The sequence below is a fragment of the Hydra viridissima genome, unplaced genomic scaffold (genome assembly GCF_058129835.1).
Source record: "Hydra viridissima isolate aposymbiotic clone 2 unplaced genomic scaffold, HvirCarnegie_v1 scaffold_12, whole genome shotgun sequence".
Lineage (NCBI taxonomy): Eukaryota > Metazoa > Cnidaria > Hydrozoa > Anthoathecata > Hydridae > Hydra > Hydra viridissima.
In genome coordinates, this window is record NW_028324311.1 from 3,650,536 (window position 1) to 3,667,953 (window position 17,418).

At 29.3% G+C, this 17,418-nt stretch overlaps 1 protein-coding gene and 2 pseudogenes across 1 annotated transcript; 2 read left to right on the forward strand and 1 right to left on the reverse strand.

The window, feature by feature from the left end:
• The first annotated feature begins 1,571 nt into the window (after positions 1–1,571).
• LOC145186072 (uncharacterized) lies at positions 1,572–2,863 on the forward strand. Its single transcript, XM_090067888.1, has 5 exons — positions 1,572–1,741; positions 1,821–1,978; positions 2,091–2,141; positions 2,235–2,324; positions 2,403–2,863. Exons 1-5 carry the CDS (start codon positions 1,710–1,712, stop codon positions 2,861–2,863), a joined length of 792 nt encoding a protein of 263 aa, XP_089924014.1. The 5' UTR covers positions 1,572–1,709.
• A 9,621-nt stretch (positions 2,864–12,484) lies between these two features.
• Positions 12,485–13,630, forward strand: LOC149880816 (uncharacterized; annotated as a pseudogene).
• A 1,487-nt stretch (positions 13,631–15,117) lies between these two features.
• On the reverse strand, positions 15,118–16,162 carry LOC149880817 (uncharacterized; annotated as a pseudogene).
• Between the last annotated feature and the right edge of the window lie 1,256 nt (positions 16,163–17,418).

A 17,418-nucleotide genomic window follows, 5' to 3' on the forward strand; every position in this document is an offset into this window, starting at 1 on the left:
GCCAGAATTTGGCAACTGTTATTGCTGCTTTAGGCGCACAATTTGCTGGTAAAAAAACTATGTTAAAGTGTTATTTGTTTAGATATTCATGGAATTTAGTTTCTGATACTAATAACGTTTTCTAAACATGATACTTCTTAGTTTTGTTAAACACTGAAGTTTATGCCTTGTTGATATAGATCAAACCAATTGATTTTTGTGTACTGTGTAGTCAAAGTTAGTGTTATAACTTTTATTATAGCATTTAAGAAAAAGATTTTAGATCTGCTTGTATGATTTAAAGAAACTAAACAACAGCCTAATCAATATAGAAAATGTTTTGGTGTTTCCTGCAGTAGGTAGCATTCCTGGTGGAAACATAATAGGACCATCTGTTTCAATTCAATGTAGTTATTTGCCCATTAAAGAAGAAAATGACCTTCTAACATGGGATAACTAAAAATTTGGACAAAGTTTGTGTAAATAAAAAAATACAAAGGAAAAATTTCATGAAATCGCAATCACTTCTATATTGTTGCAAATTTTATTCTTTAATATTTAGGAACAGTTAAAAATGAAAATAAAAACTTATAACAAAGACTCCCTTAGAAAATGAGTGTACACATTTTTGAATTTACATTCGGATGACAACAAAAACTTTATTGTAAATCTTATTGAACGGAGAACATACCAAAATCTTCTATTTATAATATATTTAAAGTAAGGGGAACAATATAGGACCAGAAAGAAAGGCGGAAGTTATCGCAAAGCAATAAAGATGCCTGCAAAAGATATAAAGCGCCTTAAAAAATTGATTGATATTACCGGCATTACAGATTTATTAGTATATTTTTACAATAGTTGGCTCTCTCTAGATGTTCCTTTTCCACATAGTATATGGAATCATTTTGAAAATGATGGCCCCAGAACTACAAATCATGTTGAAGGTGAGAATGTATTTTACATAAATCGCTTTAACAGAGATAAGCATTAGTTGAGAATATTTATTGCTTACCAGTACCCTTTAAATATAGCACTTTCTTTTTTTGTTATTCAGGTTGGCACAATGCATTTCATAAAGAAATGAATAGACGAATATCTCCTAACATTTATGAGTTTAAAACTACATCAAGCTTATAATGATGATGAACTTGATGAATTAGAATCAGGTCGACCTGCTAAAAAATCCAAAAAAAATATACTTCACTATAAATGAAGAAATTCTAAATCTAAGACATTCAGCCAAAGAAGGGTTGTTGTCTTGGTTACAGTTTATTACTAAAGCTGGTTATAAATTAAAGCTACAAGGATAAATGCTGTAATATATAGATTAATGTTGTGATATATACATTTATACAAGGTTTAAAAATTCTTTTTTTTTATTATCTTATTGAAAGCACAAGTCCTGTAACTTATTACAGTGAGTTGCATAAATATAGAGTCAGTTGATTTTTAATATGAATTTTTTAATTTTTTTTTTTTTTTTTAATTTAACCCTTGTATACACAACCAAACTTACTAACACTGTTAGACAACCAGGGTACCGGGGTACCCAACTTTTTTTTTCAGGCTTTAAAATATAAATTCTATGCAAACTATAATTTAAATTATTTTTTTATTGTTTATTGTTATACATTGTTTTATTTAAAATAGTTTTTCAATTATTATTGAAGTTATAGTGCTGGAATAATATAATATTAAGATAACAATAGAAAATTAACAACTGAGTTATGGAGGAATTATCAATAGCAGAATTTGAAAGGTAAAATAAATTTAATTCTAGTGTATTACTTTATTGAAGAATCACAATATTGAATAATAAAACTATAATTTTATTTCAGATTATGTGATGTAGAAAAGGAGGCCTATTTGGTTGCATTGATAAGATCTAACAGTGATATTTCTAACAATAACTCTGATGGCGAGGATGGTGATTGGGTGCCTAACAATATTTTAGAGCATGAGGTTTCTGATAATGATGATAATGTTTATATTTCAGGTTAGTTTTAATAAAGTCAAACCAAATTATATATATATATATATATATATATATATATATATATATATATATATATATATATATATATATATGCTTATTTATTTATTTGTAGATCCTCAAGAAATACCAATGCCAAAAGAATTAGATATATCTGCAGAAGGAGGTGCTTTACTTACTGCATTTTGCAAATCTTGATCACTGAAATTAACTAGTATAAATATTTCCAATTTTTACTTTTTAAACTCATTATTTTCAGACAAAGAAAATGAAGAAGAAATAGAAGCATCCCCAGGTGAAAATAGTGACAATGAGAGAAATGATAAAAAAGCAGTTGAAGCACAAGAAGGTGGTTAATAAAAGTGATATACAAAAAGTCATTATTTTTTTTATTTTATGTTTATGAAATGTTTCTTCTTAATTTTAGCAGAATCACAGAGTACTTACATAGCGAAAGGAATTGTATGGAATAAAATCCCTTCTCAACAAAATAAAACCCCATTCCGAAACATAGTGCGTCAGCGAAGTGGTCCTAGTAAGAGCACCGAAACACTCTCGATTAGTGAAATTTTCTTAAAGATATTTACTGTGGAAATGGCAGATATTGTTACTCGACATACAACTAAAAAAGCATTCTCGGTATACTCATCACTCAATCTCAATTCAGATTCTAAAAGAGAATGGAAGCCAGTTACAGTTCAGGAAATATATTCTTTTATGGCTATTTTGATTTGTTCTGGTGTAAATAACTCTAATACTGACCACGTTAGTGATATGTGGCATTTTAGCTCCTACCCACTATATCGAGCAACAATGGGAATCAATAGGTTTCGAAACATGCGTTTTTTAGATTTGATGATGCCAATACTCGCAAGCAGCGCAAAATAACAGATAAAGCAGCTCCAATTCGTGATATCTGGACAATGCTTAACAAAAATTTATCGCAAATCTATAAGCCAACAGAAAATTTATCAGTAGATGAACAACTTTATCCCTTTCGTGGTTGCACAAAGTTTACTCAGTGCAATCCCTCAAAACCAGCCAAATATGGGATTAAAATATGGTGGGTTTGTGATGCTGAAAATGCTTTTCCTCTTAATTGTATCATTTACACTGAAAAAACTGGTCATATACGAGAAAAAACCAAGGTGAAAGAGTTGTTAAAGAACTCGCAGTTGCGTACAAAGGCAGTGGGAGAAACATTTGCATGGATAATTTTTTTACTAGTTTATCTCTTGCTCAACAATTGCTCTCATGGAACTTGACTATAGTTGGCACATTAAAGAAAAATAAACCATACATTCCATCGATAATTGGTCCAAATAAATCAAGAGAATTATACTCATCTATATTTGCCTTCCATGAAAACATAACAATGTGCTCTTACGTACCAAAAAAAAATAAATCAGTGATTCTTTTATCAGCAATGCACTCTGATATTGCTGTAAATGAGGATCTAAAAAAAAGCCACACATTACTTATCATAACAAATGCAAAACAGGAGTTGATACCATGGACCAAATGATAAGTAGATACACTACACAACGTCGCACTTTGAGATGGCCACTGGTAATGTTTTTTAACATGTTAGACATCAGTAAACTTGCATCGTATTTGATTTATTATGAAAATAATAAGATGATTTAAAAAAAAACCAATCAGCGAAGGTTGTTTATGCGCCAATTAAGTGAAGAGCTTGCTAAACCAATGATAAACATTCGGTATCAAAACTTGCAGGTAAGAAGGCATTACAATACTAAGATTGCTATTGAAAGTGTGATTGGACAGCAAAGTGTTTTAGTCGATCAAGTTTTAATTCCATCAGTTGAAAGAGATTCATCTGGAAGAAAAAAAATTACTGGTTCTTGCCATATTTGTTACCAACAGCCAACAAAGAAGAGAAGAAAAACAAGAAAGAGTTGCTCTCAATGCAATAATCCTGTGTGTGACGAACATTCACTTGGTTTTATTAAATGTGTTGAATGTAATATATGAGTGTTTTTTTGTTAATTTTTTTATAAACTTTATATTTTATTTAGAAAAATGTAGCAAACTGATAACTGAGTTTTTAAGTTCAACCAATCTTGAGATTTCTTATTGCGGGTACCAGGGTACCCGGTTGCGTCCACAAAGCATGTTCACTTCAAACTTAAGTATTTTAAGAAATTTTTTTGTTTCTGGTATTTTTTATGCACAACTATGTTAAATTTGAGCCATGTAATGGATATCTAAATGCCCAAAGTAAAATATTATCTACTAACTTATTTACATTAAAAAATGTGCTGTAGTGGGCACCCGGGTACCCGGTTGTGCACACAAGGGTTAAAGCAAACAAAAAAGTTAATTATTTAAATTTTTTTTTAAGTTTTGTTTACAGTATTATTAAAAACAAAATAAGAAAAAAAATAAACAAATAAATAAATAAATTAGAAGAAGTTTCGCTCTTAAAAAAGACAAAAAATAATATTAAGCACACAGTATCTATGAAATATCTTTGTAAACTGTACTATCATCTAATATGAAGCCTTCACAGGAATAAATAAACAAAAATGCAAGAGCAAACTAAAAACAAACGAGCTGATACTAATTGGATTTAGATCAGCATAGAATAAAAACAAACACGTTAGATATCTAAATACAAAAATCTATGTAAAATTTTGATGAATATTGCTTTTGTTTGTTGAAATAGTGTTTAGTATTGTTTGAAGTTAGACATTTTATATAAAAAAACTCGGAAGCTATTATTCAAAATCTGTTAATAAACATGAGTTTTAATAAGTGGGCTAAAACTTATTCACAGTACTGTATATGTTATTTTTTACATCCAAGATTAAGGTGGAAGCATGCACATCTTAGCTATATAATATATTTTTAACCTATTTCATAAATTTTATTCTTATTTTATATAAATATTGTTGTTTTGTGTGTTGTTAATTTTTAACTGCATAACTTTTTTTAAATGCATTATTAGTTATATTTAAAATTAAATCTCTATTTTTTATTTTTCATTTAGATTAAAATATAAATTTTTACTGAATTTGCACTAAAATCATCCTATAATTTTAACTATTCAAATATAATTAACATTTGAACATCTAAAAATATCTTCATTTTCTTCATTTGGAAAAAAAGTCAAAAGCTGAGACACCACTAGAGAGAAAATTGGAAGCAATTAAGTCGCAGACACCAACTAGCATAGATAAATTTGTTCCTAAAAAAATTTGGAATATAAGGTCCTCTCGCTCCTTCAAAGTTAATCAAAGAATGAATTTTATTGCGATGGACAATCAACCTCTTTCTGTATTTGAAGATCAGGTGTTCATTGAATTGATTGCTCACTTGCAACCACAATACCAAATTCCAAGTAGAATGTTTTTAAGGAAACAATACTACCAGCATCATACGAAAAACTAAAATCTGTAGTATTTAATGACATTTCTGCAGCTGATCATATTTCAGGTACAACAGATATTTGGACAAATACCCATAGTAATAATGCATTTATATTATTGATTGCGCATTGGATCATAGATAATTTTATTAGGAAGGATTGTGTTCTACACTGTAAACATTTTCTAGGGTCCCACAGTGGAATAAATAATTCAAATTTATTTGATGCGATGCTAGTTGATTGGGATATTTCTAAAAATAAAATATATATAGTCCTTCGAGACAGTGCTTCTAACATGCAAATTGAAATCGACTTGACAGAGTCCTCAGGAATCTCATGTTTTCAACTGCAGCTTGTTATCAAAGACGTCTTTTTGATTAGGTTCCAATATACGACATGATAAAGAAATGAAGAAGCATCTGCACTCATTTTAACCATTTATCTTTCGCTTGCACCAAATTAAAAGAAATACAGAAAGAATTAGATTCCAATATTTCAAAACCTTTATTACCAATCCAAGATGTTCCAACAAGATGTAACAGTACATATTTAATGTCGGATCGAATTGAGACTCTCAAAAGATCTATACAACTTACACAGCAGACCAACCTCATTTAATAAATTTAATATTAAGTTCAAGTGAATGGGAGTTAACTGAAAATGTATTGGGACTTTTAAAACCATTTTTTGAGATTACTGATACAATCAGTTATTCAAAATCAATGCTGTCTTCAGTAACTTGCCATATTCGTGCACTACATAACTTTCTTGGAAGCTTTGCAGATGATTCTAGAGTCCAATCTATGAAGATGTTAAGAGAGTCTATTGAAAAAAGATTCATGAGTAATGTTTCATTAAAAGGTCACTTTAATCTACAAATGAATAAAGTACATGTTTTGTCCACAGCTGTTGATCCAAGGTATAAAATGTCACTTTTCCTTGATGAGCAAAAAAATTTGGATAAAATTTGGCTTTCGTCTGAGATAAATGATCAAATAAATTCTCAAAAAGAGACTAATATGGATAATGTCAGAAACAGATTCATCTTCGTCCAATAGTTCTTATCCCTCAACAACCAATAAAGGTTGTCAGCCATCTACATCAACTTTAATTGCATTAAATTTAAGAATAACTATCGCAAATAGTTTTCTTAACCCTTTATTGGATAAGATCATCAAATGGCGGTATTCTTTTTTAAATCAAAATCAGGCGTGTACTTTGAATTTTGATAAAATCCAATTAGAAAATAATGAAAATCATTAAGAAAATAATGACTCATACAAAGTAAACAAACCATATAAATAATTACATATGTTGTTTTCTCATCTAAAAATCACAGTTTTATTTAGATAATAAAATGAATAAACAAAGCAAAACACGCTATGACTTAAATGAAGCTATTCAATATATTTTGGAGCCAGGTTCAGAGTCTGAGCTTTCAGATTTGGAACTTAGTAGTGATGAAGAGGACGATAATAATCTAATTGTGGTTACCCGTATAAAGGATGAGGTAAGTATATATGAAGAAGAGCAATATATGACTGCAGATATTCTTTTGGAAGACGAAATTAATAATGAATTTACAAATCTAGATAAGTCAAATATAAATGAGCAAACTTCTTCATCCACATCACGTAAGCCAATAACTCATAATTACAAATGGTGTAATAAAAGACCACCTATGAGTCACTACTTTTTCTACTTCTACACTACTACATATTTAAGTAAATTAGTTGACCTCTATTGCATTGACTATAAGGTAAGTATGGGTATTAAGGCCCACCTAACAGACTTTTGGTCATTTAGGCTTTAAAAATTAAGTTTAAAAAAATATTTTTGATTGCTGCTTAAGATTAATCATTCCTTGATGTAAAAATCTTATCTGCATATTGAGGAAATAATTATAACAAAAGTTATTCATGTTTTTGTAGCATACCTTAATTGGGCCTTATTACCCCCTTATGGGGGTAATAAGGCCCATGTAAAAAATACAAAAAATAAATAAAGAAAAACCAGAAAAAAGTTTGGAAACATTCTTTTAATGCATAGTTTATCTCACATTTATAAAATAATAAGTAATCTTGCATATTTATATACTTTAAAAGATTCAATTTTTTATACAACAGTGAATAACAACAGAAAATTAAAAAATTCAATAAAGAAATGTTACAAAGAAAAACATTATTCTTCGCAGAATGGACATACTAATTCTTCCTCATCTTCAGAATCATACCCCGTGCACCCCTCGTGGTACCATACTTTACATTTACAACATTGTCGCATACTTTCTACAGACTTTTGCTGGCATAACAAACAAAACCAATCATTCACATCCACACTTACAGACTTACTTTTATACTTTACTACTTTTGAAAAAATAAATTTTTTCAAAAGTAGTAAAAGTATAAAATCTATAAATTCCAGAATAGTGATTCTTCCCGGGAAAAATTTTATTCCAATATCCCGGAATCCCGGGAAATTTTTTTCGGGATCCCGGGATTTTTGTACACACATTTTTTAACTTTCCCGCCAAAGTCAGAATTTTTTTGTTTTCCGGACCATAAGAAATATTGCTTATTTATATTGTTTACATATTGAAATTTATCGCAGCGCATTGGGAATTTTAAAAAAAATGCCCTCAAATCTTAAAACTTCGAAGGTTTGGAGTTATTTTGATCTTAAAAAAGCAGACGAGGCACAATGCAAACATTGTCCAAAAATATTACTATGCAAAGGTGGTTCCACTGTTGGATTGAAGAGGCATTTAGAAAAAATCCATAATATTATTTTAAATAAAGAAGAAGAACCATCAACTAAAAAACGTTGTGTTCAATTAACAATTGATTCCATGACAAAAAAAGTTTCATTGGGAGAACGATTGGCTCGTTTTGCTGCGATTGATGGTTTTTCTATTAATGCAATAACTGAATCGGATCAAATTCCTGAGTTGCTTCGTGATAAAGGCTTCACTCTTCCTAAATCGAAAACAGATGTCATGAATCTTATATATATTATTTGGAAATAGTCGAAGAAAATAAAAATAAAAAACTCGAAATAAAAGAAAAAAAATGCAAGTTTAGTATAGATTTGGATGAATATTCAAAACATGGCAGAAGATTTATGAATATAAATCTTCACTTTAATGAAGGCTTTATTAATCTTGGATTAGAGCGAATGTTAGGATCGCACAATTCAAATGATTGCCTAGAACTACTCATCAAAAAATTAAACATGTTTAATGTAAGTCTTACAAATGATGTAGTTTGCATAACAACTGATGGTGCTTCTGTTATGGAAAAATTAGGATATACTTCGCCTTCTGAATATCAACTTTGTTTTGCACACGCAATACATTTAGCCGTTCTTGATGTAATATATAAAAAAAAAGGTAAAAATAATAATCAAAGTACTAATGACAAAGATATTGAAGATGATGTCTTTGATGATGACGATGATTATGATGAGGAGGAGGATCAGCAAAATGAAATTAGTGACCAAGTTCCTGATCTTGTTCCTAAGCTTCATAAAGTTCTTGTTAAAGTTAGAAAAATAGTTGTAACTTTTAAAAGATCTACTTTAAAAATGGATTCTTTAAAACGTTATTCTAAAAATGAATTTGGACAAGAGCTAGTGCTAATTTTGGATTCAAAAACTCGTTGGAATTCAATGTTGCCCATGATTCAAAGATTTATTAAAGTTAAAAAAGCAGTTTTTAAATCTCTCGTGGATTTCAGTTTAGAAAACCTAATGTTGTCTGATGATGAACTTACAGTAATTGAAAATTTAGCAAAAAGTCTGGAACTTATTGTCTTAGGTTCTGAAATGATTTGCAGAAGGGAAGCAACTTTATTAACAGCTGATGACACATTAAAATTTATGGTTAAAGAACTTGATGTTCAAGATTGCTACCTAGCAAAAGATCTTAAAAATGCTTTAATTGAAAGAATATGTCAAAGAAGAAAAAAAGATCTTGTTGCTTTACTAAAATTTTTAGATAATCCACAATCTTCAAAAAGTGATATGGATGATGACTTATTTAGCATGCCATCTAAAGCAGTTATGATAAATTTAGCGATTGAAATAGCTGGTCGACTTTTTCCCATAATTGAAAATATAGCAAAAGAAAAAGATAGCGATAGAAAACTTAACAATAGTATTATTGATATAAATCAGTTATCTGAATCTATGGCTGCCAGATTAGAAATATTTGTAAAAAAAAAAAGATGTTTTTGAAGTCAAGTGCAATAAATCAATTATGCGTCAAGAATTCAATCTGTTTGAAGCTACTAATAAAAGATCGCATAACTTAGATATGCTTTATAATGCACTTTTAACTATTCGTCCTTCCAGTGTAGAGGCTGAAAGGGTGTTTAGTTCAACTGGATTTTTTTTTACCAACTATAGAACTAGATTGATCGACATTCATCTCGATGCACTGGTTTTTCTCAGAAGTCACTTTAAAGTTGTAAACAGTTACAAAAAATAAATAGAAAAATAGAAAAGTGTATTTAGTTATTTATATTTTCTCTGATGAAGATTTTCCCGGGATCCCGGGAACAATGTAAATAATTCCCGCCATCCCGGGAATGGAAAAAGTCCGGGAAATCGCAATCCCTATTCCAGAACAACAACGTTTTTGTAACTAATATTTAACAATTTTATTTATTTACACTAAAGTTTGTTGTTTATTGTTTGTATAAATTACTTTTCTTAACTATTTCTTTTATTTACGCTAAACTTAAGTCAGTTTCAAGTTGTTTGTTTTAATTACTTTTTTTAATAAATTCTTTTGTAACGCTTAACTAAAGTTTAGCGCATTTCTTTTATTATTACCGCTGACCTCGTGTTTGGGCCTTATTACCCGATTTTTAGTGGGCCTTATTACCCGCTTTGAACCTGTTACGTTTATCGATAATGTATCCTTTTGTTTCAACACTTGCATAAATATTACATGATGAGTAATGATAACGAATAAGTACTTAATGCAAATAAATGCAATTGAAAAAAATAGAAGCTTTATAAAATATTTTAAAATGTAAAAACACGTATCTTAAAAATTAGACTTGAGCAATTTTTGACGAAACTAACAAAGTAATCTTGCTTTGTCGAACGCGCGGTAAAGAAATGCTGATTTTTTTTTGCTGCCAGTGATAAAACCAGATAACTCTAATATTTTAATGTCGAAAAAAAGTTTCACAATTTATTTTTTCCCTAACTTTGGATTAGTGGGCCTTATTACCCGCCGGGCCTTAATACCCATACTTACCTTATAAAAAAAGTTATATTATGGAGTGATGGTCTATGCACTCAATTCAAAAATAGGTACATGGCCAAATTCATTCAACATTGCTCTGTGAAATATCATTTTCAAAGTATAGAATAGAATTTTTTGCTACCTCTCATGGTAAAGGAGAAGTTGATGGAGTAGTAGGGTCATTAAAGCGATTTGTTTGGAACAGCCTAAACTCTCGTAAAGCGGTCGTCTTAAACGGTAAAGACTTTCTCTTAGCATCAAATGGGTGTAAAATTTATGTTAGACTTATCAACACAGATGATATTAATCTAAGGTGGGCCTTAATAGCTGATAAAATAGAAGAAGCGAAAGCCGTTACAAATATTACCAAAATGCATTTCTGGTAGGTAAAAAATGGAAAGTTTTTGGTTTCAAAATTCTCTAATATTTTGTAATGGGGTTGCGTAACAATTTTTGAATTTATATATTAGTAAAAAAAATTTACTTATCAAAGATATTTTTTTCCTATATTTGATTCCCGACTCCGCAAAACATTTACGAGGCGTATGAACGTACATACTCCTAGATATTGAGCTGTATTAAATAGAGTTAATAAAACAACAACAAAAAAAAAACAAAAAAAACAGGGAACATAAATAGCATTAAGAGTTTGTTGCCTACTCCAAATAAAGCGATCCCAGTATCGAAGAAAAATCATGGATAACGTTGATAACGTTATAAAATTCATATTTTTTAACATAATTCAATTGGCTTTTATAACCATTCATCTTTTATTATGTCACTCATTGCGTTATTTGTTGTTTTTCATTTTTGGCTTTTTCGTTACGACCGTCACAGTTAAGACCGTCACGACATAAAACATAACAAAATTCTCGGAAAACTTTAAGCAAAAACTATGAAACTTATCATGTAGTAAGTTCAATGTGTAATTAAAGAAAACAGCAAAAGGTTTTTTTTTTCACTATGTAAATGGCTGCATAAAGATTGACAAAGTTTATTTGTTTAGATTTGTCATAAAGTAAGCGTTACGACCGTCACGCTACGTTAAGTTGATTTTTCAAATAAGTTGAAAACTTGAATGATATAACTTTTGCATAATAAATTATATAATAGTATTTAACATTTCTGGAAATTTTCATGTAAATACCATTCTTGGTTAATTTTAAATGGCTAAAAAAGCGTCAAATGTTACGACCGTCACTTGATTGGTATTGCCCTTGTGTTTTATTTACATCTTATTTTTAATTACATTTCTTTAGAATTGTCTACATTTTATTTCTAAAAGTATCATAATTAAACATTTTGTAATGATATATATAATATATAATTTATATTAATAATAACGTATATACTTTTATATAATTCATTTTATACATATTATAACATAACTTTATTTTATACTTCATATAACTTGTTACCTTACATTATAACTTACACACACATATTATATTGTAAGCTTTAATATAAGATAATTATTAAAAAAAACTACTACTGTTTTATCATTTAGATAAAAAGTGTTTTATATGCTTTATTCATGAGCATCAAAATGGAAAAAGAATGTTTATCCTGGACAAAAAAACATAAACATTCTGCAATATTCATTTAGGAAATTTGCATTTTATCATTATTTCACCTAAAATTTCACAATATTCGACAAGAAATAGAAAACATACCGGTTGAAATACTCAAAAAAGTAATGAAAAATTCAATAAAAAGAGCTGATTTGTGTAGAACCGCTAAAGGCGGACATTTAGTTGATATCATTTTTGAAAATTGACAAACAAAAAATTTAAATGCTAAATAAACATATTATTTGAAACAAGACAGAGATCTTTCATTTGTTTCAAAATTGTAAACAAATCAAATGGGGGAGTTAATTTTGCCTTACCCTGTACCTTCAGTTTTTATGTACAAACGCAATAGTTTAGGTCGTAAACGATTGCAGCGATATCAAAGATACCAATCACGAGAAGAGAAACAAAAATCATTTTCAAGAGATAATATTTTTAATGAACAATCAGCATATGTTGAAACTGAAGAATACTATGCAAAAAATATTGCTATTTAAGAATCTATGTTTTCTGAAAATGAGGAATTTTCTGGAAATAGCACAGAAGAATCTGTGTTGTTTAAAAGCGTTGATATCCAATGTGATTTGAGCATGGAAGAGTTATTAAAAGAAGAAAATCAAAAATTAGTCATGGAATTAAGTGAACATGGAAAAAAAAGAACATGGAAATTTATCTTTTATGACAAGAAATTGAAGGACTTAAAAAAAGGAATTTGACTTTCAGCATTGAAAAAATAAAATAAAACAACTCTCATTTTAAATTTCTTTACGGGGCTAACAAATATGGCAACATTTGTTTGGATTCTTTCTTTATTAACAAGGACAAAGGATATAAAGCTTTGTTTATCTCCTTTATCAAAAGAAAACCATTTCTTAGCTATACTTATAAGTTGCGACTTGGGTTGTTAAATAAAAGTATTGCATTTCGTTTTAGTGTCTGTGAAAGTGTAATTTCAGGAATTTTGAGAAATTGGTTACCAGCACTAGCCATTTGCTTACAACCCTTAATAAATTGGCCTAGTAAATGTGTAATAAGAAGTAACCTGCCAGAGTGTTTTATGAAGAAGTTTAGAAACTGTGTATGCAGATTTTTATTGAAAGACCACCAAATCTAACAACTCGTGCTCAATCATGGTCAAATTATAAACATAACAAAATAGTAAAATACTTAATCGGGATCAGTCCAACAGGTGCAATTACTTTTTTGCCTAGTGATTGGGGAGGTCGAGTTTCGGACAAGGAGCTAACAAATCAATCTGGCTTTTTCAAATATATAAATTTGGAGATTGGATTTTAGCAGATAGGGGATTCCTCATTAAAGATGAGATTGCAGAGAAAGGAGCAAAACTTAACATTCCAGCATTTTGAAAAGGAAAACAACAATTTAGTCCGCAAGAAGTTCGGAACTTCAAGGCAAAACTTAACATTCCAGCATTTTGAAAAGGAAAACAACAATCTAGTCCGCAAGAAGTTTGGAACTTAGAATTTTACAAACCACTGTACCGATCAGACAAATCGATCTGTTAGATGATATAATGGTTGTAATATCAGCCCTTGTAAATTTAAACAAAGGCATTATAAAGTGATAGAATGATGTTTTGCAGAATCGTATAACTCTAAATTAGTTAAAAAACAACCTAATAAACTATACCTTTCTGTCTTTATCAGTTTTATTGAAAAATCTATTTACATTTTAGTTAAGAATATTTACATAAACTGTATTTATACAACTAAGGGTAGTTTTATTTTAACTATATTAAAGCCTTAGGAACCTTTGGGTTGGGATACAGAGCCCAACTAATGATTCATACAGCAAATAATGTTGCAGAGCTGTTTACCTTGCAAATATGTTACAAGCCTTAGACATTTTGCAGTGGGTAATTAAGAATCAAAAGGTGCATACTTTTTGTAATAAATAGGTTATTTTATTTAAATATTATATTCTTCTATTGTGTTATATTACGATATCTAATAAAAATGTAATATGAATAGATTACCATAACATAAATATTAGTTATCATTAAATGGTACTTTTAATAAAAAATAAATAAATATAGTAATTAACTCCTGCATTGAGAACAGAACCAGGAACATCTTGGTTTCCTGGAAACATATAAAAATAAGTAATGAACCATTTTTTAGAACAACTTGCATTACTGCATGAAATCATTAGACCAAATTCAGGTTTCATGCGAAAACAATGCTATTTTCTATGTTGAAAGTCTTCGTCTCTTTTTCTGCTGACAATTTCTGGTAAAATAGCATTGAAGAAATATTTTGCCAAAACATTAACAACTACTTTAAGAAAATCATTATCACGCTATACAGTACACTGTAAATAATTTTTTTGCTCAACTGAGGACCACATAAAAAACTCACCAAAGGAAGCTCCCAAAAAAGGCATATCAGCCATAACATAAAAACCAGAGTTAATAAACGAAAAATTGCTGTGCTTCTTTAACTGGACCTCATAAAATGTGTTTTTGGCACAAATTTGTTATAAAAATCGTTTTTATATTGCATGATTTCTTGGATAAGAGATTTACTGAGAAAAAACTTATTTGTGTGAAATACATTAAAACATATTGAAGTTGTCATTCTTCCTGGCCGATGAACCTGCCAAGCTAATGATAGATTTTGCTGATATGTTACTTTGGCAAGTTGATCGTAATGTTTTTTCATAATAAATTTGACTAAAGTCTTCATAAAGTTGTTTAGATTGTTTTAAAAGCTCAAACTGAGATCAAACAAGCTAGTTATAGGTTCTGGTAAACAATTCTTCAGAAACTGACTCAGTATCACTTGATTTATGATAAGTATTACTATCTAAGCTGGTAAATATAACAGATTTAGGATTGGATTGGCGTAAGAAGTCGCTGACTGATATGAAAAATGATGGGTCAATATATGAATAAGTCCCATTTAATTTAAACATAGTTGATGCTCTTATACTTTTCGTTTTTTTTTATTTATTTAATAGAAGATCATTAAATGGTAACTCTCCTCTTTTTTTATTTCTGCTAAAAATCATAGCACTTAATGGTGCTGCACTAACACTGCGCTTTGAGGCATTCCATGAACAAAGCTGACTTATTGACGCATCTTCTCTATTTAAACGGTGGTGCACAGCAGCCTCAAGTTTAAAAAGAAGAACTGCAATATGTGAGCAAGCTGAACCTAGTCCCAATGGACAAGTGCAGCTGCTTTTTTTAACCCACCCATCTTTGTGAAGACAAACCAATACATCATACATGGAACTTTTTATGCTGGCTCGCTGGAACCTAAATAAAGAGAACACCTATTTGCAGTGAAATATGTTAAGTTATTTCTATATAATCAACTTTTTGTCAACTTTGCTACACTCTAAAATGTAGTTCTCAAAACTTAAGAACTATTTTTTGAATTACAATAAAGTTGGATGCAATGAAATTTTTATTTAATTTCTCCTACTCTATATAGCGTAACTAAGTTATTTTATAGTGATAGTGAACAAAAATTGCTTTGCTACTTATATACTAAAATTAAGAGCAAACAAAATAGTTTAAAATCAACATATAATATATGTACCTACATATACATATATGATATATGTATATAAAGATGCAGCTGTGTATGCAGTAAGTTTATTGCAGACATGTGTATACAGACAGAATTAATAACTGATTATGTTTATTTCAACTATGGACCTTGTACTTGTTGTCTCAAATAAAAAAATAAATAAAATAATAAAATATAACCTTAGTTTTTATAAAACAACAATCTTTGTTGATGCTGGGAGCATACCAACAATCCTGCACATGGCCACACAAAAAATTTATTTTATGCTTTGGTATATTCTTTTGTAAACTCACCAGGAGTGTCTATGAGAAAAATTAAAATGTCTCTCCAATTAATATCAGACAACTTTGTAACGTCTTTCTTCCAAACACTTTCATTTAAATTTTCTGGATTTACTTCAACTGGGTTTGAAATATTCGATTTTTATTTTTTGATAATTGATAAAGTTAATTTATTGATAATTTTAATATTTTAAATAGTTATGTTTATCAAATAAAAGTAAACGTTGACTATAGTTAAACCGCTATTTTAATTTTGTTTTGCCTGCCAGTATCCGCGCGCTTATTGTTTACAATTTGCTTATACGTCACTTGAAATTGTTCTATACCAGTTGCCATAAAAAACTCCAAAATAGAACATTTTTTAAAGAGCAAATCAAATTTAAATTTACAATCAGATGAATAAATCAGCTTTTGTAGTTCTCATCTGGATAATTAAGAAAAGTTCTTTAAAAAGGAGTCAAGCGTACATCATAATTCTTTTAGTCTCCATGACTAGATATGATTGTATTAGATGGAAAGAGTTCTTATGTTATTTTGGTAAGCTAACAAAGTTTGTTTTAAAATATCCATATCGTACTGTATTAAGAATTTTTACTTGAGACACGAAATAATTTTTGGTTCCAAAATTCTTAATATTTGAATTCTAAAATTTAATGCCTATGAGGAATGTAAACATATATTTAATCATTGTTTAAATACAGTGGTGACAACATAAATAGCACACTTTCATCACCAGTTGGTTTAAGACTTTGATACCAACTTTTTTGTATTTATAGCAATTGCTGTTTTTTTTATAGCATCAACAATGTTCACCTTTTTGAACGGAAATATTCTTTTGACATTATAGCTGTCAAAATTGCTTGTTTTAAGCATTTAAGCGGTCATGTTTATCTTTTGGCGGTCATTTTAAATAGCACACATTTACTTTTTATTTAGAAAAAACTTAGATTCTTTAATTAAATCAAAAGATAATCATTATATTCAGTATTTAAAAGATATTCTTGTAATTCATCTAGCAAAAAAAAAAAAAACCTTCATTATATATCAACTATGGAACGAGGTAAACATTGAAAAGATGTCTTTCGAGGACAAGTACAGGTATTTCGAGATCTAGGATTGAAAAACTTTGAAATAGCTCGAAATTGGGTTGTTCTCGTAAGAAAGTTATCAATGCTACTAACTTATTTAACGATACTGATTCATTAAGCAACAAAAAACTCAAGTCTCACGAACGAAAGACAATCACCAGAGAAGACGCAGCCATTGACCGTATCGCTAAGCTTAATCCATTCGTTGGCGCACCAAAAATAAAGCACAAATTGCTCAAAATTTAAAACTCGATCTATCTGTCAGCACTGTTAAAAGTCACTTACGCGAAAATAAACTATT

Bases quoted from the DNA above. Each gene is read 5' to 3' on its own strand.
- LOC145186072 (XM_090067888.1), top strand. From the start codon at position 1,710: ATGGAGGAATTATCAATAGCAGAATTTGAAAG. The intron at 1,742-1,820 runs GTAAAATAAATT...ATTTTATTTCAG, and splicing joins TCAATAGCAGAATTTGAAAG to ATTATGTGATGTAGAAAAGG. The intron at 1,979-2,090 runs GTTAGTTTTAAT...ATTTATTTGTAG, and splicing joins TGATAATGTTTATATTTCAG to ATCCTCAAGAAATACCAATG.